At 41.1% G+C, this 26,513-nt stretch overlaps 1 protein-coding gene across 1 annotated transcript in view; it reads right to left on the minus strand.

The window, feature by feature from the left end:
* DOT1L (DOT1 like histone lysine methyltransferase) overlaps positions 1–24,663 on the minus strand; it is a 52,098-nt gene extending 27,435 nt beyond the window's left edge. The window contains exons 1-8 of the mRNA XM_019473557.1: positions 24,625–24,663; positions 22,013–22,087; positions 19,709–19,772; positions 17,882–18,110; positions 14,269–14,363; positions 11,501–11,563; positions 3,270–3,325; positions 449–528 (exon numbers count right to left, since the gene is read on the minus strand). Coding sequence (XP_019329102.1) covers positions 449–528; positions 3,270–3,325; positions 11,501–11,563; positions 14,269–14,363; positions 17,882–18,110; positions 19,709–19,772; positions 22,013–22,050 — 625 coding nt within the window. The 5' untranslated portion in view covers positions 22,051–22,087; positions 24,625–24,663. The remainder of the gene's footprint in view (positions 1–448; positions 529–3,269; positions 3,326–11,500; positions 11,564–14,268; positions 14,364–17,881; positions 18,111–19,708; positions 19,773–22,012; positions 22,088–24,624) is intronic.
* Positions 24,664–26,513: the final 1,850 nt, after the last annotated feature.

Raw genomic sequence — 26,513 nt, forward strand, 5'->3', positions numbered from 1 at the left:
TTAATACTTATTAGTTAATACCCAGTACTAAATGCGACAACTTTAAATAGCAGAGTCCAGTAACTGAATTCAGTATGCAATTACAGAAACTGGATTTACAAAGCCATGCCTGTGCACCCAGGAAGCTTTGCAGTCTTGGCCGTTGCACGTTTTGCCGGCTCCCGTAACAGGTAAGAAAGGACCAGCAGTTCCTCCCACCCCAGCAGAGCTCCGCACAGAGTCTTCACAGGCAGAGCTACTTCCAAGTTATCAGGTAGGTCAGAGTAGGTATTAAGACAGGGACTAAAAAGCCCAAGAAATAACCATTGCGGTGCAGACGTTTGCCCGCAAGGCACAGAATGGAACCCACCAACCTGGCTTCTGATGGCTGTAACTAAGCCCTTACCACCAGCAGCTCCTACAGTAAGCAGGAAACCAATGGAAAAAGGTTTAAAGTTCGATTTGTTACCTTCCTTCATGTTCGCAAATCGCTCCTTCAGTTGGTGATCCACCTCAGGACCAAAGGCAAAATTATTCACAAAAATAACACTGCAAGATAACGGTCTAGTTAATGAACAGGGACAGGCAAATGGCACCCAAGTATACACACACAACCACCCCCCACAACCACAAGTCACAGTCACTTGTAGCCTTTACAGCCACTTATGAAACTGAAAAACGCTGCTTGTCCCTGACTATACAGCTACTTCCATCTCACCAAATGCTTTCTTCTTGCATAGTGACACAAAACAGTACCTTACCTTCAGCATTCACAGACACTGCCCACATAATTACATTTAAAAAATTTTAAAGGCGTCCTGCTCTAACAGTTCCTCTCAGCATACAGGTGAGTTTTGCACTGTAAGTTTCAACATAAAAACAACATGCAAAACGTTTTCACCCCTCTGCCATGGTGAGATCAAACACCAACAGAGCAACTACCAACACACTTACAGTAGTTAATCCACACAGGAAAAGCAATACTCCAACACAACAGAGACACATTTCATCCCATTATTTCTTCACATACATTTAAAATATTACAGCAAAACATCAAAATATATTTCCTCTTCTAGCTCTAAATTCCCCCGTAACGCAAAAAGAAAGTTGACATCACTCAGCACGTTTTCCCTGTCCTAAACCCAGCACTTCACCCTAACCCACAACAGAGGGTTTGCATCTTTCTTTCTGGGTTAGGAAATCCAATGAGGGGGTTTTGTTCCTGAAAAAAAGAACAGTCATATGGAAACAAAAAAACCTGCACATAGGTAGAATCACACAGATGATAAAAATCTTTGTGAAAGAAACAGAACACGTCACAGATTAAAAAAGAAATACCCCTTTATTTTTAAGAGCCTGGGCCTGGTCTAATTGTCCCTGGTGCCCGCTTCCTACCAGCTTGCAACAAGAGTCCTCAACATCTCTTGGAAGCCGTTGAGCACCCTGCACGCACAAACTGTGAAAGCCATTCTGGCATATTGTTTCAACATGAAGAACTGATTTCTTTGCAAGAGGTCTGTTTGAAAACTCCCCTCCTAGTGCCTCCACACATGAAACATGTTCAACAAGGACACTGAGTTTAAGAGCAGCAGCCAAAGCTATTAAAAACCACGGATGAAAAAAAATTTTTTTTTTCCTTTGGTGTATAAATAAAGTTATTCTTGCTACGCCTTGCTCTTGGAAATTTGGGAAACCCTGCCTGGCAAGTAAGGCTAGCAGGGGTTTCTTCCTCCTCCTTCCCACCATGTGCCAAAAAAGAGGCCTTGCAAAAGAGCCAAGCATATTAATGGGACTAAAAAACATCCAGGAAAGGAAGGGAAAAAGACATAGCTTGCCAGATGTATTTTTTTTTAGTGTTCATTCTGGCACAATATTTTGTATGCACATGACAGACACACAAGAGCCCCCAGTCCACCTTGACTTCAGCCCTCTTTTCAGCACGTATTGCTAAACCACAAGTACAGTTATTAACAGGAATACTGCGTGCTGCACAGCTTGCTTACATGTCAGCACTCAACCACGTAGAACCGTGTTCTGGTACAAATGCGCCCTTTCCTTCAGAGCCTGGCCGCCGGTCCACGCTCACAGGAAGGGCGACACTTCAACTTACTCTCTAAGATTGGATGGCTCCAATGCGAATTCATCAGACAATCTGCAGTCTCATCAGATAGAGCAGACACTGAACAGTTGGCACACTCGGAACAAACACAAACACCTAACAGTTGTGAGCAAAAAGCTGCTGCTTTTGAATTTCTGTATCAGAGAGCAAGGTGGCTGTGGATCAGTAGGCATACAATTAGCTGCATACCATACAAAATAAACATCTACCAGCATTTCTGCATGGAGTTAGATGTACTTCAGCTAAAAAATTGAAAAAAAAAAAATTTAAATTTGTTCCAAGAAGTTGCACAGACAGCAGAGGAGTGTGCATTTGGAATAGCAAGCAACAAAGGAAAACCCCACTGTGCTGCAAGGCTGGGACAAGTCTGTCCACAAATTAAAAGGCACATCCAGAAGTTTAACTGAGGTACATAATAATGCAAAAGTCAGCCTGGCAGACACCTTCTTGATGCAGTGCTCTTAAAACAGTGTCTTGGAAGCAATCCCTAAATTGCCACAACGCTGAAGACTTTCAGAGAGTCCTCTTTGACAACTCTCTTCCATTCCCCCACATAACAGGATGGCCCAGAAGGTCATATAAAAATAAAGACTTTTTTTTCTGTCCATAAGGCTGAAAGAATGCAAAGCCTTTAAAAATACAGAAGAATATTTTATTGCTTTTAACAAATTTACTCCCTTTTTGCTACCATCAAAAAGGAGTCTAACCCTCTGTACAGATCTTCACAGAAATAAATCTTCAAGACAATCAGCTTAAACTAATTCCCAATTTAAGTTGGAACAGACTCACTTGGGTCTTTTGCCTTTTTTTTTTTTCCCCACATGGAAAGTGAGCCTAGCTGTATGCACCAATAGCCAAGATAACTAGTGTTTTGCCAGAATCACTGAGATGAACTACAAGGATATGCAAAACAAACAGAGGTTTATACTTCTCTGTATAACCAGAATTTATCTTGGATACACCCTTGTATGTAATATCACGGGACATGCATTTAAACCCATTCTTCTAGTCAGAAAACAGGATCTGAAGAGGCCAGTATAAAAGTTGGCAGATAGACTTTTGGTGTTTGCTACAGAAATTCTATATAAAAAGCTGTCCAGCCTCCCAATTTCCATTATACAAACTCCCAAACATTCAGTTCATAAAGCAGCATTCAACTGCTGTACTGTACCTTGTGTTTGCAATTCTCTCTCTCCATTCTTCTGAGAGGAAGTCACCTCTTTCCAGCTTAAAAAAAGACAAAGAACACAAAAAACCACACACACACACAAGAGTTAACATTGTTCCTTTCTGCTCCGTATCCCTTTTCCTTTGGAGAAGGCCAAACATGCTGTACCAACTCAGTGATATTACCACAAATAAGGCCAAATGAAGTCTTTAGGAAATACCGAGGAGACAAAGCACCCAGAGCTCAGCAGCTGGCTCTGCCCGTTCCTCGGGTCCTGGAGGTGCCTCCCTCTCTGCTCCCACCCTCAGCTGCTCTCCTGCCACGGGATGAACGGGGAAGGGTCTCTGGGTATCACCAATGCCCTATGAAGACTGTGCTCCATGGAGAAGCCAGCAGTGCCGTACAACACCCATACCAGAAATGATCAGCAAATGCCTCCTCAAGTCCCCACTGGCCCCCGTGGTTCGGTCAGCCCCTCTTAGCAGAGGAGGAACCGGAGCAAAGAGATTTGGCACAGCGCTTGCTGGAAACACTGGCTCGTAATTCAGGCTCTTGTTGCAACGAACAGACAAGCATCCGATTTTTCTGTGGTACTAAATACAAATCTTGAATGCTTCTAACACGAAAGTTGGAAATCAAGTAACATAAAGGCCTTATTTGAAAATAATTACAGATATGACTTCAGTGACTTATATAGTACCTTTCTGATGAAACCACATCAAGTCCCAGGTTAATACCCACAACTGCATAGCTTTTCCACAGATTAACGTTTTCTCAGTCATGCTTTTGAAATGAGAGAGGAATCTATGGGCCATGCTGGTTTGCTGTGCCACAAGTAAGGCAGAAGGAGGGTTGGGGAAGGAAGATAAGAGAAGGAGAGAAAAAATACTATGCAACTATATAATTAATGATGATGACACACTTTGAAGGGGCAAGTAAGATGATGGCTTATATCAGAACCTCAGGAACATGAAAGCAATGACAGTGACTGCTTAGCATCCTTTTTCTGCATATATTCCTTTGTATGGAAAGAAGTTAGCATTTCACGTGCCAGCACTTATTTTCATTTAGTGACAACTCAAACAGAAGTGCCTCCACTGCAATGCAGACACACTCAAGCTACTTCCAAACCTCACTAGCTAAGCCAGGACACCTGCCTCAGCGAAGCACCAGAGCCTGGTGTCTTCCACCGTAGCTTTCTCTTCCCAGCAGAGCAGCCTGACGCCACTCAGAGCCACAGAAGGGAAGACAAACGGAGGTAAATCTGTCTGAACCATTGTGAAGGACAAAGCCACAGTTGCCAACAGGAGTGGGTCTGCTTCTCGGGATTAAAGGAGGGGGAAAAAAAAAGAAAAGAGAAGTCCAAATGCCCTGCTGCTACACACTGCGCAAGAGGGCTGAGAAAAGCGAACATGGAGGGTTCTTGGGCAAGAGATCAAGAACTTTGCAAAGAGCCTTAAGTGTTAGAAACTAAACGTGCTGAAAACAGCAAGTTAGAATAACTAAACTTAGTCAGAATTATCTGTTCTGCCAAACAGCTAGGCTGAAATAAGACTTTAAAACAGAATTATTACCTCTATTCTGACACGTGCTGGGAGGGGATGCATGTTTTGATAACCCCCCTATAGTAAAGACAAAGCATATGTTGGAGACTGAACTCAGAGAGATCCAACCTAACAACATACTACTAGGCATTTTCAAAATCCAAAGCAGAAACTCAATGCAACATCAGAACAGTTCTAAAGAGCACCGAGTTTTTCTCACCTCGTATATGGAAACATTTTTTCTGGGGCTCTATATGCCCTATTTGTGACTGGAGACCATCTCTAGATTATTAAGAGAGAATTTTGTCTCAAAGTCTTACCTGTTCTTGTAGTAAATAGTTTCATGGTTGAGTAACCAAGACACAGTAGAAGAAAACCCACATGCAAGGCAACTATATTTATTTTACAACAATTTTTGCAAGTCAGCTTCTATATTGCAGTCCTCACACCACACAGTTTCTAATGCCCACATGAGGTTTTCATACACTAACAGGAGAAAGAAAAACGTTTGAAAAAATAAGGAAGCATGATTATAAAGCCATAGTCTAGCAAGAGAACAAAGAATCAGCGTAACATGAAACTATTTTGAAATACTAAGCTTCATATAAAACTCTTGAAATCTAACCTAAGTGGCTATTATACTTTATTTGGATCCAGTTCCACTATATGTTTGTCCTGCCTCTGTGGTTAGGAAGAGCGCAGTTATAACCAAAATCTCCATGCTTTAACCTGATAACACACATGGGGGCTGAACACTTTTTTCCCCCTGTCTAATTTTGCAAAATATAGCCACGTTACAATTCAAATGAACCACAGCCCTGTTTAAACCCATCTATTTTTGTATTGTAATGCTACCTAGCTCATACTTAGCCAATAGTTGAGGGAAAAATCTCACCAGGAAAAATACTGAGTACAGAAATAACCAGATGGTCAACTGTCGTTGGGAGAAAATTGGTTATTTTTTCCCCTCTGGAAGCAAGACAGTGATTCCTGGATCAGCGGTCTGCTACATTCAAAACGGAGTAGAAGAGCTATCTGATTGACTACTCCTGGCAACCAGTTTCTTCACCTACTGCACTTGGGGAGCAGTGATCAATAAATGATGGCCTAAAAGGAGGTAAGTAGGGCCTTCCCCATCAACTGACACAGGGGATTCAACAAAATCCCCCCAAAATCCCAGTCAACTCTGTGGTTTACAGTAATTTTGAGAGCGAAACAAGAACTGGTAAGGAAACTCCAGCTAACTCACTCCTGGCCAAGGGCTGCAGTAGCTAAACCAGTAGAAGAACATGGTCCGCTATGGTCATGTAAGGGAAGGCGGCACACCAGTGCAAAGCAGCGGTGACAGCTACGGGGATGCACTCAATCTCTTCCCACCAGTGTCCCCACCCCTATCGTGTTCCTCCTCTCTCTGCAAAACTTAATCTCCTTAGTGAATAATGAATGGAAGGGACCATCTGTAATGCAGATTTTTTCATCTGATTAGACAATGCAGGAGACATGCTTTATCTAAAAGGATAATTAGTTCAGTGAAATCCGCTTCAGAGAGCTGCCAGCCTGCATTGTTTCTAAATTTAGAAGCCAAAACAGGTTTTTATTCAGGTTTTTCAAACAGATAAATTTGCTCTACAGAGACTGCAGAAATATGCTCAACGGCATCCGATTCCTGTAACTCTTCCTGTAACTCGAAGAAAACCGGCAGGTCACTGCCCGGGGGAAGCAACAAGAGGTACACTCCAGCGGCTGTGCATTCATCACGTAGCAGAGCAACAGTTTATGAAGGTCAAGCCCCTCTGCCGCGGAGGAGGGCTTCATTCTCGCCCCAGCACTGTGCTGGGAGTCTCTCTGGTAACGCTCTGTTTGACCGGCTACACAAAGCCATAAATTCACACGCAGAATGCCTCATTCCAGCAGCCTCCATGCAAACACTTGGCTCACAAAAACCAGTCATTTCTGCCTGGAAAAGTACACATGGTTATTTTTAGGTTCCTGTTCTTTTTAAAAATAACTGGAGGCATGATTCCAAACCTCCAAAATGTGGCATCATTTCAAAGCCACAGGGGACGTTTGGAGGGCTTTTCAAATACCAAAACATCAAGTTTCCCGCTGAAATAGGGCATTCAAAAATATCTGGGACAAACAGATATCTTGCCATTTCCTCAGCTGCAGTGTACTGTTAAGCAATGGAAGTTTTTAAGTACAGGTGATGTCAGCTATCCCCACAAACCAGCAGCTGGTATCAGGCAACAAGAGACAATGAAACTCCTACACAAACCACCCTGCTTTTGCTCAGGATGGAGATTTCCAGGAAAACAAGCCAGACAGGGCACCCCAAACTCAATCAGAGACAAGCCTGCAAGTTTACAGATGCCAGGCTTCCACTGATTTATGCACAAAAAAAAATCACCTCTAACCCACGGGGCTGAACCACAGAGCATCTTCTGGGGTTTCCTCTGAGCAGACAGCATGTGCGTCAGAGATGTCCATCCAGCCAAAATCCCAGCCTTTAACAACGCTGACCTGTGTTCTCCCGTGCTTATTTTGAATACTTGTAGATGATTTCCACCTACTGCTAAAACAAGCTTTTATGGAACAGAGGAAGGTATTTGGTTATAACAACCCTAAGTAAACAAAAACAAAACAAATCCTTGTCTTCAGCAGGTCCAATGTGCGACTGCAGCTACCGCCAACTTCACTTGCAGAGACCTGCTCTAACCTATGACTGGAAGAAGACCTTCCCCTAGCAGAAGAGTACAACAGGTAGCAGGCACTGAGGACACACTGAAAACTTTCTTCAAGGGTACCCCAGGAAGACCACTTAAGCACTATCTGCTACATGGCAATCTCAGCATTGTGCCCTAGATACCTGGAGATGGCTCTGATTTTGAGGCCACATGAGGACATTTACAGTTAGAAACCATGAAAACCCATCTGCCTCTTAATTGCAATACCGCTTTTTAATTTGATGACTGCAGACGTGCAGAAATTCCCCAAGAAAGACTCGCTAATTACCTAGGCCTGATGACCTTAGAAAAAGTCTCCTGTTTCCTTCAGACAACAGTTTTCTTGAAAAGAATGGCGTAAGGCTAATCTTGGAAACTTCTCAGTTCCATGGGAAGAGAAACAAGAAGATAAAAGGAGTTGAAACAAAGTGAGATGTGTTGGAAGTGGAACATTCTAGTCCAAAAAGCTGAAGCAGCTGATGATGATGAAACAAGCCCTAGAAGTATAATGCATTCCCTCCGAATGCAAAAGAGAAGACTAGCAAAGAATATGATTATCCCTAACTGATCAGGAGTTAGACATCAACAACCATACAACCATAGCACAGGGATGTAGATATTTATAGCAAGTTGAAACACATCAGTTGAATATAAAAACTAAGAAAGATTCTTATCAGAAAGTGTTACTCTTGGGTGGTTTTTTTCCCCCAATTAGAATCATGAGATTGAACAGCTCGTCATTTAAAATGAAACTCAGTTCATTTAACAGGATTATGAGATACAACTACCTACAATAGCTGGAGATCAGGAGACTTACAAGCCAACGTATGATGAGCAACCTTTCTCCCACTCCTCTCATGCCCCAAATGGATCTTCCCACTCTAAAGCTGCAGCAATGACCCACTACTAGCAGCTGTAGCTCTGCAGAAGCCGTAGGCATCCAATGTGCCTCAGGACACTTTTCCACTAGCTACTGGCGAAGTTTAATGTGCAATCATCATCTGAAAGTGACTACACAACGATGTTTTGTTTTACTGAAAAGATCTGCATATATGTGACTGCGTATTTTGTATGGAACCATTTCTCAAAAGAGACTTTTTTCTGATTGTGGATAAAATAGAATGGAAATATACCTGGACAATCAAGGTTTATTTTAAATGTTGTCACTGGACCTTGCTCATCAGAAGTCATGTGTCCAAGCTCAGAACTTCCAGCAGTAACAAGAATATTCCGGTGGGGAAGGCGAGGAAGTGAATCTGATGGTTGCAGAGCTGGTAAGGGCAATCAATTGTTGCCTCACCAAAACACTGCTAGCTAAAAGACAAGACTTAAGACAAGCAGATGATCACTTTTCAGTGAGAAATCAAAAATCCATTTGTATTGGAAACTTATAATTGTACGAGGCTCTTGGCTGTTAAAAAAACCACAACCCTGCAGGCCCAAGTCCAGGATTTATTGCTGCCTTATGTACCACAGTTTTTACTTTTACAGCAAGGCAGCTGTTACGTGCATGAAGTCAAAACCACGATCCACATTATTCAGACAAAGCTGCAGGTGGGATCTGAGAATTCTTCCCACTGAACTTCTGCCAAGCTTCCCTCCTCCAACACTTTATTCTTCTCAAAATATTTATTTTTCATATCACTGTCTAAAACATTAGAGTGGAATTCACAAGTTAAGCTCTGCTGATGACAGACTATTTCAATTTGTGGTTATTTTGTCTCCAACATTTGGAATTTTGGGACCCCACTAAGCATTTTGCAGGGACAAAGTTGCTTTCCAGAAAGATAAAGATACCAGGCTTTTAATTCCACGCCTTCCAGTGTCTTCTAGCTGCATTATGAGACAAGTTTGCTCTCTGTTTAACGATAGTCACCTATAGAAGATGCTGTCTAAGGAGCTACTAAAGAAAATATACTGTTTGGCAAAAAAATGCAATGTAAGCCTAGGATGTCTGATGAAGCAATAAAAACTAAATAAAATCTGCCCTGTGTGTCTACATATAAAAGAACAAAATCTATCTTCAAGCATCACTACGACAAGGTGATAGGAAACCAACTTCCCTTAAGACAAGAAGTGCTGCAAGTGTTCAACTCTTCCCAGAAAAGCAGACTGCATACTCAAGAGAAATTTTACTCTGAACACTTTTCAGAAAACAGTTATAAAAGCCAAAGAACCTAGCAAAAAATAAGTAGCTTTGTTTCAATATAGTACCAGACTCTGTCACTTGGAATGCACAATATGGAAATGCTCGCTGCCTACGGCAATCAATATGCTTTCAATATTTTAGTCCAAGTTCCTATCCTATTCTTTAAATTACACAGCTCATAAGCAGAGTATCTTCAGTAACAATTCCTTTCATGTAATGCCAGCTGGGTGACACAATGGAAAAATGCCATATGGCCACTTCATGAAAAGTAAAGCATTCACAGTGTTTCCACAGCAGGAAAGAGTTAGCAGCCTGATATCAATCCTGCTACAAACTAGTCCCACAGCAGGCCCAACATCCCTCTGAAGAAAATCATGCTATGCAGTAAAGGCATTTCAGGAAGAAAGTGCACAGAGGCAGGTGGCACTATCACCTTCTCCAGCCTGCTTCCCGAAGGGAGAGTTGTAGCATCCTTCGTTACAAGATAAGCCCTCTAAAGAGCACCAGGAATCCCAGCAGACACAGAAAATTGGGAAATAAAGGCTGGCCATCTACGACCTGCCATTTGATCCCACACTGCTGGAACGCCGAAAGCCACGTGGTTCAAACCATTCCAGTAACATAGCAATAATGGCTCTGTACAAAAGGAAAATGAAGTAGCTCCCCAAACCCTTGCTCGCACTTCAACTGCAGTACAACATTGCTAGCTGCAACTTCTGAGCAGGAAAGAGTGACCCAGCTTCTCTGGGCAAGTAGGGAACAACCCTGATATATCCAGCTTCTTCCTCGACCATAGGAAAGTGGTAGGAGAAGCATGAATACATGTATTTTCAAAACTCCCAGTGGGTTCCTACTGTACTATGATTACATACATTTCCTCACTGGAAAGTGATTAACTAGGGAGCAGATTTTCTTAATGACATTTAAGAAGGGGGGGAAAAGGAAAAGGGGAAGGAATGACAAATGACAAGTGTATGATTCTGCACGTGCTTCACATTATCATTACAGAGTGGAAAACACACCCACAATCATTAAGTAACATTCGGAGGAAGGAGAAAGCTATTTCAACATGTGTCCCTACCCCCAAGCAGAGATACCCTGTGATGACCCATTTACTCCTCCTGCTCTAGCTCCACCCTCAGAGCATCTAATTCCAATCCTTTCCAAATCAGATCTAACCACCCACCATCCTTCCTGAGCCCACAACCCATGCCTTACCTCCAACTACAAACCGTCTATCCTGTTAATTGGTCCTGGAGTTTTCTGCTCTAATCTCACAGTGCTGGCATTCATCCAGAACATCAACCCCATGCTCCCAATGTTGAAACCCCTGCCATCCCATCCCCTCCACCACCCGTCCCAGGTGACCACACCTTCACCTGCCCGCAGAACCAAAGCTTTAGCTTCTGTTTCTAGCAGGAGGTTTCAGAAACCCAAGGAGGAGCTGCCATTTTCAGTAGTCTACCCAGCAGAACCCCCACACCAGGGGCGGGGGGGAAGGGATTAAAAGGAGATTTAATACAAACAGAAGACACATGACAGCCCCAGTTAAAATAACAACTTTTTAGAAGAACAAATCTTCCAAGAGCTTCTGAAAAGACCTGAAAGTGCTCCCAATAACACCATACCACATGTCAAGCAAGACAAAGAGAGGGGCCTGGGAGGATGTCTTGGAGAGCACCATCCTCAGAATCAAGATAAAAGCCAGGAAGCAGATATGACTCATACTGCTGCTTGGCTGGTGAAAGGCTGAAGAGGACTTTGCAAATTCTGTACATCAGCATGGATCACAAAGTTTTTCAGCTGAATTTCACTCACTGTGTATTCTGCATGTTTTTTCCCATACCATTTCATCCACTTTCTGAACTCTCTGTCCATCGTCTAGAAGAGGGAAGAAAAACAAAACCACCTATTAGGACATCTTGTGTTACCAGCTACATCACAGTAAAAGGAGATGCAGCTCTGACAGTGTTCATTGACCCCCAAAACTTCTTCTTTGGTTGGTTTGGGGGTTTTTTTGCCATTAACACTCAAAGGATAGGCAGACAGACAACTACTGTAGTTTAATTTCCTTAAAAAAAACCCCTTTGCTTCACCAGGGCCAGGTCAAAGCTGGCATCTTCTCCCCTCCCCCCTTTTCATCAAAGTTACGTTATAAGCAAGGCAATCTGAGTTGACACTGCTCAGCACTAAAAATGGCGCAACCTTAAGTAGCTACTGCGTTGTGGTACATAATCCCACAGCGAGCAGGAGGCACTGACTGTGGCCCAGTCTAAGCCCAGATAGCAAAGGAATAAACAGGATAAAGACAGGTCCGCTAGGGTGAATGAGAAAGCAGAAAGCAGCATGCAAAGCATTGCAACAGCAAACGGAAGGAGCATCGCACTTGCCGGAGCAACCAGGAGGAATGCTTCAAACTACATCCAAACAGACCAGGGCTGCAGACGGATGGAAGGCTGCTACTACCTAATCAGGCAGCTGGCACCGGTTTTCCATTGCCCAAATATAGGAGAAAGGAACCGAAAACCCCAGACATCAAGACAGCTTGGTGCCTTACAAATATGCATCTCCACATTTACAAAATCTTGTCCCCATCTATATAAATTGACAATATGCAGCACAGGTCATTACTTTAGAGTGACAGCGAGGGTCCAGCTAGACCTATACAACACATTTGAAAATGAAATTCAAGTGTCTTGGAAGACTGAAAAAAATCTCCTGATCTTTAGGATTTGACTCCACATATGGGAGGGCCCAAATTTGGAGGTAGCAGGGAAAGGAGATAAGGGAGAGAAGATAGCAGGAATTCTGGCTTCACTGACAACTTAGAGATGGTGGAGACCTCCATCAGCAGGTCAATAAAACAGTGTGTGTTGACAGATGTGTTTTAAAATTCTTTACGTTTCAAAAGCACTCCAAAGCTTAGTAGGATAACTCACAAAAATCTTCAGTGTTTTCATAGGCTGTATGAACTTACATTTTAATTTTTTTTTTTTGAAGACAACTTCACTAAAACATTTCCATAACATTCTTCCTCTTTAGCTCAAGCTTTTCAAAGTCATCTGCATTAATTATCATAGTAACCAGAGATGTGTTGCCACAGCCAATCTTAACTAGAAACTTAATCCAATCCCTTCCACAAATGTTTGTCAGAGATGGGGCAGAAAACCGGTCCATTACACACAGCACAAGGCAGATTAGCTGTACACAGGCAGCTTCACACATTCTGACACTGCAGCAGCCATTTAATTGTTAAATCTGACAGGACATCGTCTGTAACCAGAAGAATAATGCAGTATATTTCGTTCATCAAGTAATCTTATGAAATACTGGTGTACTCCTGAAACTGAAGGTACCCCATGAGTGAATACTCCTAATATTCAATTTGTGGGTAATTTTTTTGTTTGCTAACCATTTTCACTAAAGCCTTGTGCTTGCACAATGACAGGAAGGGGTATTAGTGAAAGTGAGAATTTAACTTTCCCCCTGTAACACTGATCTTTAAGTTTAATAGTAAACAGACGGGAGTCCAGGCCTTGCAAGTGACTCCCTGATGAAACCAGAACACTCACGCAGAAGGACTGCAAAGAGCACTCCAGTTGGAAATTTCCACTGGGTCATGGCAGGGGAAACAAAATGGATTTTTAGATCCTTGTCTGATCCTCTTCACCACTGTGTTTATGCATTTTTGCCCACACCACTGAAAAGGAGGATCAAGGCTATTTTTTTTTCCCCTCCCTTCATAAGGTGTAATTTTCTAGCCTGTACAGACTGAGTCAGCTTGTTTTAACAATACGGAGGGATAAGTTTCTGTTCAGTCTACTGAAGAAAGTAAACTTCTTATGGTAAGGCTTGACTAACCTTTATTGTTTGCCTGTAGCTCATTTGCCTTCCAGGTTTGCCTTGGAACTGATTATCTTTGTGTGTGGCACAGAATTAGAAGAAGTGTAAAGAAAATGGCCTGCCTGACTAAACATTATGGTTTTCTTATAATAAGACTTCATTTAGGTGCCTACTAAGCAGTTATTAACCAGATACCCGACACAGGCCTCATCAATTAGCCTACAACAGTTTAATAACTAAGCTGAACTTCATCTTTAGGACACCAAAAAGGGGCAACACTACCGTAAGCAGAAACATAGCCTTTAAAACGTTTAAGAACTGTTTGTTTGGTGAATTCATTCCTATATCTGCTTAATGCTGTGGTCTCTGGAAGCCCTGTATTAGAGCCATTTCAGACAAAGAATGACTGCAGGTGTTTAGGTGAAGCTTACACTGCACTTCCTTTTGAATAGGTCCTACGCCATTACTGTTAAAACAGCTTTCCATCTCCGGGTCCTGAAATCACTTTCAGAAACATGCTAATGCTCCTTCTGTGCACTCTGCAAGCACTGCTAGCGAACACTAGACATACACTTCTTTCCCCAAGTATGCCGTGCTCCAGGTCTTACTGAGCCGAGAAGCAAAAGCAACTAGGACTGAAACCCTGCTTTTCTTCCTGCACAGCACTTAACAGTAATCCTGAACCACTGAGGTAGCCTTCAAATAAGGCATATACACACAACTCGCTTCCAAAAAAAACTCACCTCAGCATATTTGGCTGGAATATCAGCTTTCTCCACACCATAGTGATGTTTGCAGTTTGTGGCTGCAGCCACTTGAAGCACCACCTGACCCACACCTGCAGGAAAGAAAAAGCAAACCCGAGAATAAGTTTCAGTAGAAAACCACTGCAGGGGGAGATAAGAGCTTTTAGAGCAAAGGCCAACAGGAAAAATGCAGGTAATCTGTGGGACTAGGCTTCAGGGTACAACTTCAACTCCCAGTTGTGTCTGACAGTTCCCATATGAACTCTGCCTATCTCTCAGTTGAAAAGCAGATTCAAGGCAACGTGCATTACGAAAGCAAGTCCCATTTCTCTACAAGATATGAAATACTAAGAACCTGTTTTTCAGTAAAAAGGCTTTACCATCCTAACTAGAAAGTAAGCAGTGCAATTTCACTTTTCTTGCAGAAAAGAATTTCTCGCATTGTAGTTCTGAGGTTTACATTTTTCAATATATTGAGCACTTTTTCGGATAATAGCATAAGACTACAACATTTACAGCAACGTTTGTATTGATAATTATTAATAACTACTTTTATTAAATATTACAGGCTCATTTTTACAAATTCACAGATGCTTCAGAATAGCTGCATTTTAATCTTTTTGTCCACACATTTTATATGCATTCCATCAAATCTACAGGTTTTAATTAAATAGTGCATTACAATGTAAGTAATTGAACATACAGTTAGACAAACCCTGCCACATCCCAAAACAAACGCTTGTTGGTCACATACCTACGCCATTAATTTAAAAGATTGGCTAAAACGTTTGTCATAGTCTAGCAATATTTATACTGGGTTTCACCATGAAATGCAGCACAAAGTCTGAGAACGTGTAAAGCTTATTTATACATGAGCTACTTTAGAAAATATTATAGGGTTCAACACTTAAAATTTCAGAAGCAACCACTACGCTGGCAAGACTAAGTATTACTTAAAAATGCATGAACTTCCCATCACTCCAAATTCTACTTGCGCCAGATGCTACCAGCAGTAATTAGCTGCCATTTCTACACCTTGCCTGAATGCATTCCCTCTCCCCCACCCCAGTTCATGTTAGACAGAAAAAAGAAAAAAATATTCATTAGATTTCTCTCTGTATGAGCGACCCACATTTTGCACACACTAGAGCAACGTCATTCCACGTTTGTTAAAGCAGTCACTTAAGATTTTCTTACAACATCCAATATTCGTCAATAGTACGTCGATGCATCACTTTTTGTCTATGACTAACACAAAAAGCATTCTGGTCTCACCAGTGCACTTAATCATTCTGCAGATGACCACATGGGAAACAAGAGTGAATCTAAGAGGATAGCCCATTTGCACAGAAAACATATTGCTGTTTTCCATTTCATTGGCTGCCGGCAGGAAGCGGCACTGGTAATTGAAGGGGTGGAACTCCTGCATTTAAACCATTACCACTATAATGTTGTCTGGCACAATGAGAACTGTAGTGCTGACAGGGGGTTTTGTTGTTGGGGTTTTTTGGCTGGTTTTTGGGGTTTTTGCCAATTCCCGTTTTGCATACACATGCATATTTTATACACAGGCAAATATGGATGTACAAATTTCTGCGGGGGGAGGACACGGACCAAAGATCTGAGGCAGAACCGTTTCACTGTTTCTTATTTATGAAAAGCAAGGAGGACAAAGACTAAAGGGACGATCAAGAACACGCTGCATTGTCAGATACCACATGATGCGGCGTAAGAAGTTATTAATCTTGTCTTTCTTTGGCTTTTCTTTTTGCAAGAACTTAACTGTATTGTAATCTCAGTTTGCCTAATGATGATGCATACCTCCACAAATTCCTCCTGCAATGAGCCACATATTCCTGGCATCACACACAAAACTAACAAGAACAGAAACAGCATCCTGGCGGGGGTTTATCCCTGCTGTTCAGCCACTGCTGTATGCATGTAGTTATTGGAATGGCATTAAATTTCCTGACAGAAATAATATGCTATGACAGTGTTTTCGTTACACTGCGCTCAATCCTGCGTTGGTTACAATTTACAAAAAGTTCACTCCTTCACTACAAACTCAACAACTATGTTCTGGTTTTAATTGTTTCAGTGCTCCAAACGTTAAAAGTCAAAGGCTTCTGAATTTAAACCATTCCTTTCATACAGGCTTTTTAGACTGTAAATTTTTATACTCTTGGTCAATCTCCAAGATTAAAGCAGGAAGGTTAGCAATAAATGCCTGATTTTATTTCTGATGATAGCAAGTAAAAGTATCTAACATTTGAGCTTGTTACATAATCAGCAGCACTACAGGACTTCAGATATGATCTTCTTTAACCTTCCCAAACAAACAATCGTGAGCATCTATGGCAATTTTTTTCTTCCAGATGGAAAACAGTTTGTCAGATCTGATACCCTTCTAAATGTCACATCTGAACATAAGTCATTCAAACAGGAAATTTCAGACATAAGTCCCACCGAGGCAGGAAGCGCAAGGTAAAAAAAAAAAAAAAAAAAGAAAAAAAATAGGAAAAAATCACTGAAGATCCCTGACTGGAGATGTATTGAGTTTTGGGGGGGAAATGGCAGTCCTGCTGTACTTAAATTTAAAATATATTCAGTTTTTAACAACTGAATGTATTTTAAAATATTTTTCCCCAGAAGTTCTGTATCATACCAGCAACAAAACCAAAACATATTTCCTTTAAAATTTTACAACCCATCCAGTAAAAGGGGAAATTCTTATTACTCTTTTCCTGCTCTGAACCAGATTTTAGCCACAAAAAGAACATCATCTTCTTACTCAGTATATCTCTTCCACATGTGTTTGAGTCATATCTGGTTTCTTTAGCAACTAGAAACATCTATTTCCTTTTAAAACTCTAACCTGTTCATGAGATGCAGTTGTAGGCTGTAAGCTAGATTTTGTGGGGTCTTACAAGGCAGCTGTTAAAACTAACTATAAAGTCTTTTTTGACACACTGAAAAGTGTGTCAGAGGAAAAGAACTGCTTAATTTTCAGATTCCACACCAAGTGTTTCACGCTGGCATGGGAAGGGTCAAGCAATCACATTTTCAGATATGAAGGGCATAAACTGAATCCACTGAAAACAGATGAATCCTTAGAAATGGAACTGCTATTGTTATCTTTCAAGCATAATTTTTAATATTGTTTCTTCTTTGTAAGTGTATCCGCCAATAGCAACAGAAACCAAGAGTTTCCTGTAACAAGGGTTTATTGCATTTGTAGGCCGACATTTCACTAACACCACAGGGAAGAATGTCTGGGATGTCTGTTTGGTCTATTTAATCTTGCCATAAAAAGCAGAAGCATCATTGGGGATTATCTAGAAAAGGTGCTTATCCTGTAACACAATCCTTAGTCCTGGTTTACTTCCCAAATATAAACGTCACTTTTTTTTTTTCTTTAAAGATAGTCCTGGTACTTCCCAAATATAAACGTCACTTTTTTTTTTTCTTTAAAGAAAGGAAAAAACAACGAGCAAAAAGAGAAAAACCCACTTAAGTTACTGGTCACTTACCACTGCCCAAGTCAAGTCACAAATCATCACAACGAGCAAAAAGAGAAAAAGAAAACCCACTTAAGTTACTGGTCACTTACCACTGCCCAAGTCAACAAACAAATCATCCTCTGTCATTTTAATTTCATCTATCATTTGGGCCACTAAGTCAAAGGAAGTTTCTCCATAAACCTCTGGGGAAAAGGGCTCATAGTTGTTAAGTTTCTCTGGATCAGTCACCGAGTGGTTATACACTTGCTGCAGGATGTGCCGGAGGAGCCCGTTGGAGGGACGAGTGTTCAGTTTCATCGGTTGGGTGGTTCCCTTCCACTAAAGGTAAAGAGCAGGAAGAAGATATGAACCCAACGTGAGGACAAGTAAACGTCACCAAAACAAGGCTGCATTGGCATAACATAGAAATGAGAGAAATTCCCCTCCCATCCCCTCTCTCACAAGCTGGTCTGCAGGTGCTCTGCAAAGATAAAAACAGTGAACGATACTAAAGAAATCACGCAACACCGATTGCTCTATACTTCATCTCACCTCAACTAATAGGTAATTTCAAATATGCCTGCTGGAAATAGGTGGTAAAGGGGAAATTAAAGAGATGTAAAAATCAATAGGCAATGTAAAGCTTAATACTGAATATAGTTGGAGTAGGTGTAAAAGTTTGTTCACTCATTTTTTATTTACTGATCACCACTGAACTGATGTTGACTGTACTGTCAACATAAGAGCAGTCTCATTTTCTTTCAGGAACTGTAGGATGGGAGGGATCATATGTACTCAAACAGGGAGCGGCAGGAGAGAGATGGAAATCAAGCTGCCTTTCTTCTTCAGAAAAAAAACCTGTCCTAAACATAAAAGTTGTTACGTTTTAAAAATGTTTACCTCTCCCTTTGATAAGGAAAGACAAACAAAAAAAGGACAACTCCAGGATCCCTCCTAAACATTCCTCTGTTTCAGATTCAGATGGCAAGAAGAAAATGAAACCAATCAGGTTTGCCATTTCAGACAGCAACTGCAAATACTGAATAGCTTCAAATTTTTAGCTATTAACTGACATACATATGAAGACACCTGAATTCAAACAAGCACAAGTTTTAGGGTGTTGTAGGCCCACAAAGTGAAGGAAAGCCTGGCAGAAAAGTCTTGTTGCCGTAATACTGCACACTTCAAATAATTCCCACAAGCACAGCAGAGAAAAAAAATCCACCTATACTTTCAAAATTAAACAGAATAGTAACATTAATTCATTGTTCATGTTTTACTTCCTCCAATTCAACCTTTTATAGGGGTAAGAAAACCAAAAAGCTTGTTAAATTGGTCTGAAGAGAGATTACATTCTAGTTTTGCCAGAGTGATCCAGCAGAACAGAGCAGCTGAACTAAGTGGCAAGCAAGGAAATTCCTAAGCCATGGATCATTTGCACAATACACAGGAGAGTTCATATGGATTATTTAAGTACCCATAAGCCACAGATTTCCCCATGCAAAAGTAAATCTATATGATAAATCCCCGTGAAACATCTACACACTAAATGCAGAGAAACTTTTTCTTCCCCCTAAAGGTAACTCAGCTATTTCAAAGTGCCAAAACAAGGGCGCCAGAAGTGCACACTAAAGAGTAATAGCTTACAAATCTGCAGTTTGGGCGGAAAAAAGTGGGTTTTTTTTCTTTTCTTCCTATAAGAATGTCCCTCCAATACTAACTCCTTGACTGCCCAGGTGTGATCAAGGAAATAAGGTTTAATATCGGACTAAGTCACTCCCCAAAAGAATGGAAGTGCTGAATACTGGTGATGCACCTGGACTAACACATATAATCCAGCGCTAAGTCAGTCACCGCTTTCCTGGGTATTATTCACTGTATGTGAATTCAAACCAGCTAGATAAACATCATGGCGCGTAACAAAGGTAAATACATACCAACTGATGAATGCTATCAATGGCTCGGTTGTACTTGTCACAAAGCCTCTGCATGCTTTCAAAGCTACGTGGGGAGAAAGAACGCAGGGTCAGTTAAAAACAGAGAGCTCTAAAAAGCAGGTTTGCAGGTACAACCTTGCGCTTTTTTGTCATCATACATACTGTAAGTAGGTGGCTATTTAGGGTTTGTTTCTTGCAGAACACGTAATTACACACACAGCTTTAGGACTTTGTATACAGTTTCCTTTAAAAAAATTCCCCAGTAGACCAGGAGTACATCACAAATAATAGTAGCTTCTTTAATTAATGGAAAAAGGACTGAACTCAAAGTATGACTTACTAGAAAGTTTTGTATTCTCATAGCCCATTACTTCTTTTCCATATTCTCAGCTGCACAGAAATTTACAGAAATCTGTAAATTTTTCTCCTTTGTTCCATCATCTCTCCATGATAATCAGTCCTGAGACAAGTAGATACTTTTCTAGAAATTAACTCTGGGACTGAAAATGCAGACAGACCCAGGACACAATCTAAAATTTCACCCATCAGAAAAGCATACTGATTGCTTCATGGGTTGGTTGGGATTACAGTCAATTCAGGCAGATGCCTTAATGACAGAAGCTGAGAGGATTAAATAAATTCATCTCAGGCCAGGGAAGAAAAGATATTACTAGGAACATCATCCGCTATGTAATCAGACCCACAAAGCAGCAGCAAAAAAAAAACAATCCAAGGGGTTACAGGAGTAAGATAATTAAATCATGGCCACCCCCAAATCAGGAAGGGGGCGGGGGGACCAGGGGACATCAGAGGAAGTGGCTCTTCAGTCTCTTGTGATCCTCATTACCACTACGCTGGCTAGGACACCTCTCCGAGGAGTACTGCTGACTTCCACTTCGAGCTTTCAACTGCCCATGTTTATTTCCACATTAAGACAAAGCAAGAGGCTGAAATGGGTTTTTGTCTGCACAACACGTGCATTTCTATAATCCACTGCTTTTCATTCACATCCATGTGTCATTATCTGCTACAAGTAATTTTTCTGACAGATTTTTTCAAAGGAATTAAAAAGACTAAAATCATTACCAAAATTACAGGTTTATGACTTCCTTGAAAAGCTGCAGAAAGGTAAGTGGGGTGTGACTTTTGGGAACAGATGGGTTTCTCTTTTATTCGGTATTGCTGCCGACCACACTGATGCCACCCAGTTAAACGTGCCCAGTGAGGATGCCAGAACTACAAAAGTTACAGCATTGCAGTCACTGCGAGTAATTCACAAATCCAAATTAATGAATTTGATGACAAGGAATGCTCGACCCCGATTTCTCCTTTTGAATTTTTCAGGAGGAAGAGAGGGACCAACAAGTCTTGCAATGAAACAATTACAATGAAATTAAGAGAGGAGGAAGCAATACCTTAAAGCAGATCACGATGCAAGTATCTGGTGCTCAGGACAATAGCCAGTGATTAGAGCAATGCAGTTCCATCTGTAAACCTCATTCTAAAAGTTTAGTCATGCTGTGGACTTGAACAAATTCAGTCTTTGCCATGAAAGCAGCTAAGGAGGTTTCTGTAAACTGCACTTGAGGGTCATCTCTTTTTCCAGTCTCAGTACAGCCAAGTCAACACACAGAACCTCAGACCTCTCCACAGATATACCACAGGTCAGAATCTGCCTCTCCCAGCCTCAAGATGAATGCCACATACTATACATTCATTTTAAGCTGTTTGTGGAATAGGTATTCACATGTAACTACAAGCATCTTAAAATTACTTCTAACTGCCCAGAAGAGCGGTATGAGTATTTTACCTTTTAATTTAGCCCCCCACCCAAACAGCATCCCGCTTGCACTGAATCCTACCCAGAGAAGGGATGGGGAAGGTTAACCTCCCACAGTCACAGCAGGCAGAGGACATGGCGCTGACAGACAGCTCTGGCATGCCACTTTCTAAACAGGAATTCTTAGTTACTACAAAAGTAGAAACCTCAGTGCCATTCAGATTCCTAACACTGGACGCAGTCCAACAGCGCAAATACCGATCATTGTTTCGGAGTGAGTAATTCCAATGTACACCAGAGCTCAACTTTCTGCTGTGTGGAGTTTCCAATTATGTCCTTAATCCAACAGCCTTTGCCAATATTTCTGTTACACATTTCCTACCAAAATAACACTGCAGAGTCTGAAGCCAGTTCTAAAAGAAAACTTCAGTTCATAGTGTCTAAGAATAACCAGTTACAAACTGATTCACTATAAACCATACTGGCCTGTCCTCCTGGTGGGAAAAAAAAAATATTCCTCTCACCTTTTTGTATCATAGTCAATTAAAACATAGTTTTCCATAGCAAGCTTGAGATCTGGGATTTCTTCACAGACCCACCTGGAAAGAGAGAAGAAGTAACGAATAAAAACCATTCCAATTAAGTATAAGGCAGTCTGTCTCAATTCTAGACTGGCATTGCGGTATGTTAAGACAGAATACTGCAGCAGACCTGAAAGACCACAATATTGTTAGGAGTAAGGCAGACATCGCAAAATGCTAATTGGAAAGCTGCAATAGTTCGCGTTTGTATTGAATAAACAGTAAGGTGCCCATAGACATTGGCAGTAAAGTCTCTTGAAATGGCACAACTTCAAAATGAGGTGATAAATGTATTCAACGCATCTAAAAATACTCAAAGCCAGGGCTGATGCTAATCTAACATAAAATGTAATGCAGAAGTGCAATATTTCGAAAGAACGCTGATACTGTAACAAGCTTTGACAAAGCTGAATGTGAAGAAGACATTTCCTACAGCAGCCCAAAACAATGCCACCAACCATTCATTGCAAGGATATTCTCCTCTGTGTAGTGCTCTAAACTGCTCTTACACCTTACATGACCCAACCCAAAACAGATTTTCAAAAGTTATTTTGATAAAAGATCCCTTTTACATGCTGAGTTAACAAAGCCCCATATGTTGTTGCCATTAGAAATGGAAAGCGCACACCCACTTGCAATGCATCTGACAATGGCATCTCACAGAAGAGATCTCCACTCTTGGAACGTAGGAAGATTAATTCCTTTCAAAGACAACTTAAACGCCACGTAAGCTTTGCACACACTTTCCTCCAAAAGCATCAAAATGGGAAAGCGCTATCATCAAAAAAACTCAGAGCATGTCATAGGATGAATTCCAATAGGAACAGCAGAGTTTCTTCTTCATGCACCTTGATGCATGCTTCACTATTAAAATGGTGAAGAAAAAAAAAAAACCCACGACTAGAGCTCCAACAGTTCTGGTTCCTTCTGGCTGATTCACCCTTATCAAATAAATATATAGGCAAGTAAAAAACAGAACTTCTGTATCTATGGCTGACTCTCTTCTGACTAATATCTCCCACCTCCCTAAAAACGTCAGGACTCTGATCTCTGCAAGTTTTTTTTTTCTCTTAGAACAGGGAAATGGACAGTCAACAGTTGTTGACCACTGGCTTGAAGAGATAAATACTTCTTTGCATTCTTTTATCCACCACTTTCATAACTGCATTGCGGTTACTTTGCAGAAGGCAGGCAAAGGCAGCACGAAAGCCTTCTAACACACTGTATTCACTGCAATCGTGCTTAAAACACAGTTGTGAAACATTACTTTGGCCCAACTGCTTTCTAACACAGTTTTCCCCTTGCCTTCAGCTAGTGTAGCACACAAAGCACTACCACCGATGACTCTGGCAATCACTTTCAGCACCACGTCTGTTTAAATCCCTTCAGAAAGGTTCTTCTCAGTAATCATACTGACAAATGATGCCACAAGTTCCCAAGGCACAGAACCTTATCAACATCAGTACAAGTAAACTGGAAGTAGCAGTGGCAGTGCATCTCGTGTCAAGGTTTTGTAGTTAGAAAAAGAAATTTCTTTAGAAGAAAAACTCTCAGCTGTAGCCCCTAGCCCCATTACACATTCTCTCCCACCACAGACCATGGGAAAATGCTATGATTTCATGTATATAAGTGACATGATCAACTCTACCATGCAAGCACTTAGCTCTCACTCTCACGCTGGGAGCAAACAAGGCTCACTACCTTTTCCTAGGCCATATGCAACTGACCAAATTTCAAGCTCAGGTGGCTATGCAAATAAAACACCGTTCTTTGTACTTCACTTGTATCTGCACCATCCAACCATTAAAACCTGCTGCAGATACAGCCCTCAGACGAGGGAAGCCTGTATGGTAAGGATCTAAAACAGTTAACAAGAGCAGCTTTTAAACAATCGAATGTGGATAACACATCAACATCCCTCAGGTGTTTGGGGAATTGGTGTTAGCATTTAATAAAAGTTGTTCTACAGCAAGTCACCTCCTAATCCTGCTGAAATAACAGCAAGCCATGTCATAACCACTGCCCGTGTTGGGAAATGCTCAGACTTCCTACTCTTCATATTTGTCTTTCACCTTTATCCTCCCATTTTCCCCACATTGATCCAACTTTATCAGCAGAATTAAGAGGAATGCTAATAGGGACATCATTCCCAAATAATGCAAATGCTAACAATGCTGCAACATCACAGCAACAAGGGGAAAGGGAGAGGGTGGGGAAGAGGATATGCAAGACCAGAACTTAACACATCATGCCAATGATGTTTCCTTAACCTTGCTTTTCTAAATATCAAGTACAGACTGCCATAAGCACCAAAGTTGAGTATCACTACTCATTTTTAATTCTGTTCAAAAGAGAATAGAATATGGCAAGTTAAAACAAAGTCTCTTTGACAGGGAGATTTGTATTGCAACAATATCAGTTCAGCTTAGAAAATAATTTAGAGCTGCTAAATTATAACTGCTGCCCTCCTTTATATCTTGTCTCAAGACACCCGTTCACTGAGATGCAGTAAGACACTGGAAAGGGTTCTAGCCACGTCTGCATTGAACACTTACCGAATTGTCTCAATAATTTCGTGAGCAGCATCATGGTGTTTGTCCTGAAATAAAAAGAAAAGAAGAGATGTTTTCAAAGAGACATCAGATGTGCTGTTTGTCAGAAGATTACAGGAATCACAATCTTTTTAAGAGTATAGGTGGCAAGCATGCTAGGAAAGGAGTCTTTGATTGCCACCCAGGCCGTTAAACCCATCAAAATGAGCCCTCTAAGAAAAAATAAGGCTTAAGGAAATACATTTTTCAAGTTTCTATGGACTAGCAGAAGATTTACATGAAGGAACTGTCATTCTACTCATTTCTTTGTCATTTCCTGAAATCAGGAATTGTGTAGCTGATACCCTTGAGGATTATTGGTATGCAGTAAGTACTTGACTGCAAGTTCCACAATGAACAGCTGATTACATCGACCTAGCAGCTGGTACATGCTCACATCTCCATATGGGCAGTAAGATTCTAGCACAGTGAATGGCTTTCTAAAATAAAGCATCAAATAAACAGTAGGAGTGGATATCAGCGTAGAAAAAAAAAAAACACACCTCACAGCACATTAAAAAAAACAAAAGAGGCCTGAATATGCAGACCTTTTCATGAACTGAAAAACAAAACACATATGCACAAAACACATTAAAACTTGTGCATTATAAGTATACACTAGACTAAGGCACAGATGTTTGTTGACTTTAATTTGGGAGTTTAGTCAGGAGCAACAAAAGCACAAGTGAGTTTAGCAAGCCATTCCAAATTTCTGCTAATAAAGCCCTTGGAGCTGCATGGATACGCACCATGCTACAAAAAATTCTATTTTAGGGAAGTTACAGGAGGTCCTATATATATTGTTGTATCCATCTTGTGAAGCCTTAGTTACCAGAGTCCATCTGCACAAAGTTGAGGTTATATTTAGACATTTGTTTTTTTAAGTGGCTTTGACCTTTTAATTAGGTGTCTAGTATCTAGGGACCTTCCAGAGTTAGAAGTGTAAAGGCTCACTCACTCTCAAATAATTTCCCTTGTCTTCTGCTGCAGAAATGTCACTTCTATAGAGTTACCAGGGGGAAATTCTATAGCAAAGGGTAGGGACAGGCAACAGAAAGCAGAGGACTGGGGGCAGGGGAAGGGAGGGAATGGAAGAAGAGAAACACTAATGGACAGATGACAGAAAACGTCTGGGATTATTTCTATTTCTTCAGGACATGGAAGGACGTGATATAAGTCAAACGGAAGCTTTTTCCATCAGTATCACAGCTTTCATATTTGCATGAGGAAACAGATTTCCCCTGTATAACCAGTTTATATACTTAGGATCAGCCAGTCTTGTAGAAGTTCTCATTGCAAGAAACAGCCCTTTAGATACCCGGATAAACGTCTCATGACTAAGAGGGACAGAAAGAAAGGCAAACATTCCTGAAGCCTGTTATATTAAAGGTATGAAGGAACACTTCCTATTTTACTAGGAAAAGCTTTTATTTTCAGAATGCAAAAAGTTTACCCCATATCTAGGTGTCACACGAGAGGCTAATCAAAGAAAAACAAAACATTCCAGTTACAATATCAAAAAGGAGAAACAGCCAACATAAAAGTAATCACAACATTTGGGATCGAACAGACAGTGGCCTAGAAGCTGAACGTTACCTTGGTCATGTTTCATAACAACATGCCGATGCTACGCAAACGCCCTGAACATCGCAAGCCATGCAGAACAGATCTGGGGTCGTGCTTCCTCCAGTCTACGGCATTCGCTCAGGGCCTGGACTGGGACAGCCCAAATCCAACAGAAACCAACAGCACCAATAAACAGTCACCCAGCTTAAATTCAGAAATGTCAGGTAAGTAATTCTATTGATAAATCTTGGCCTAGAAAACAGGGAAGCAACTGAACTAAAATCTGC

This window comes from Aptenodytes forsteri, unplaced genomic scaffold (genome assembly GCF_000699145.1).
Source record: "Aptenodytes forsteri isolate BGI_AS27 unplaced genomic scaffold, ASM69914v1 Scaffold391, whole genome shotgun sequence".
NCBI classification, from domain to species: Eukaryota; Metazoa; Chordata; class Aves; order Sphenisciformes; family Spheniscidae; genus Aptenodytes; species Aptenodytes forsteri.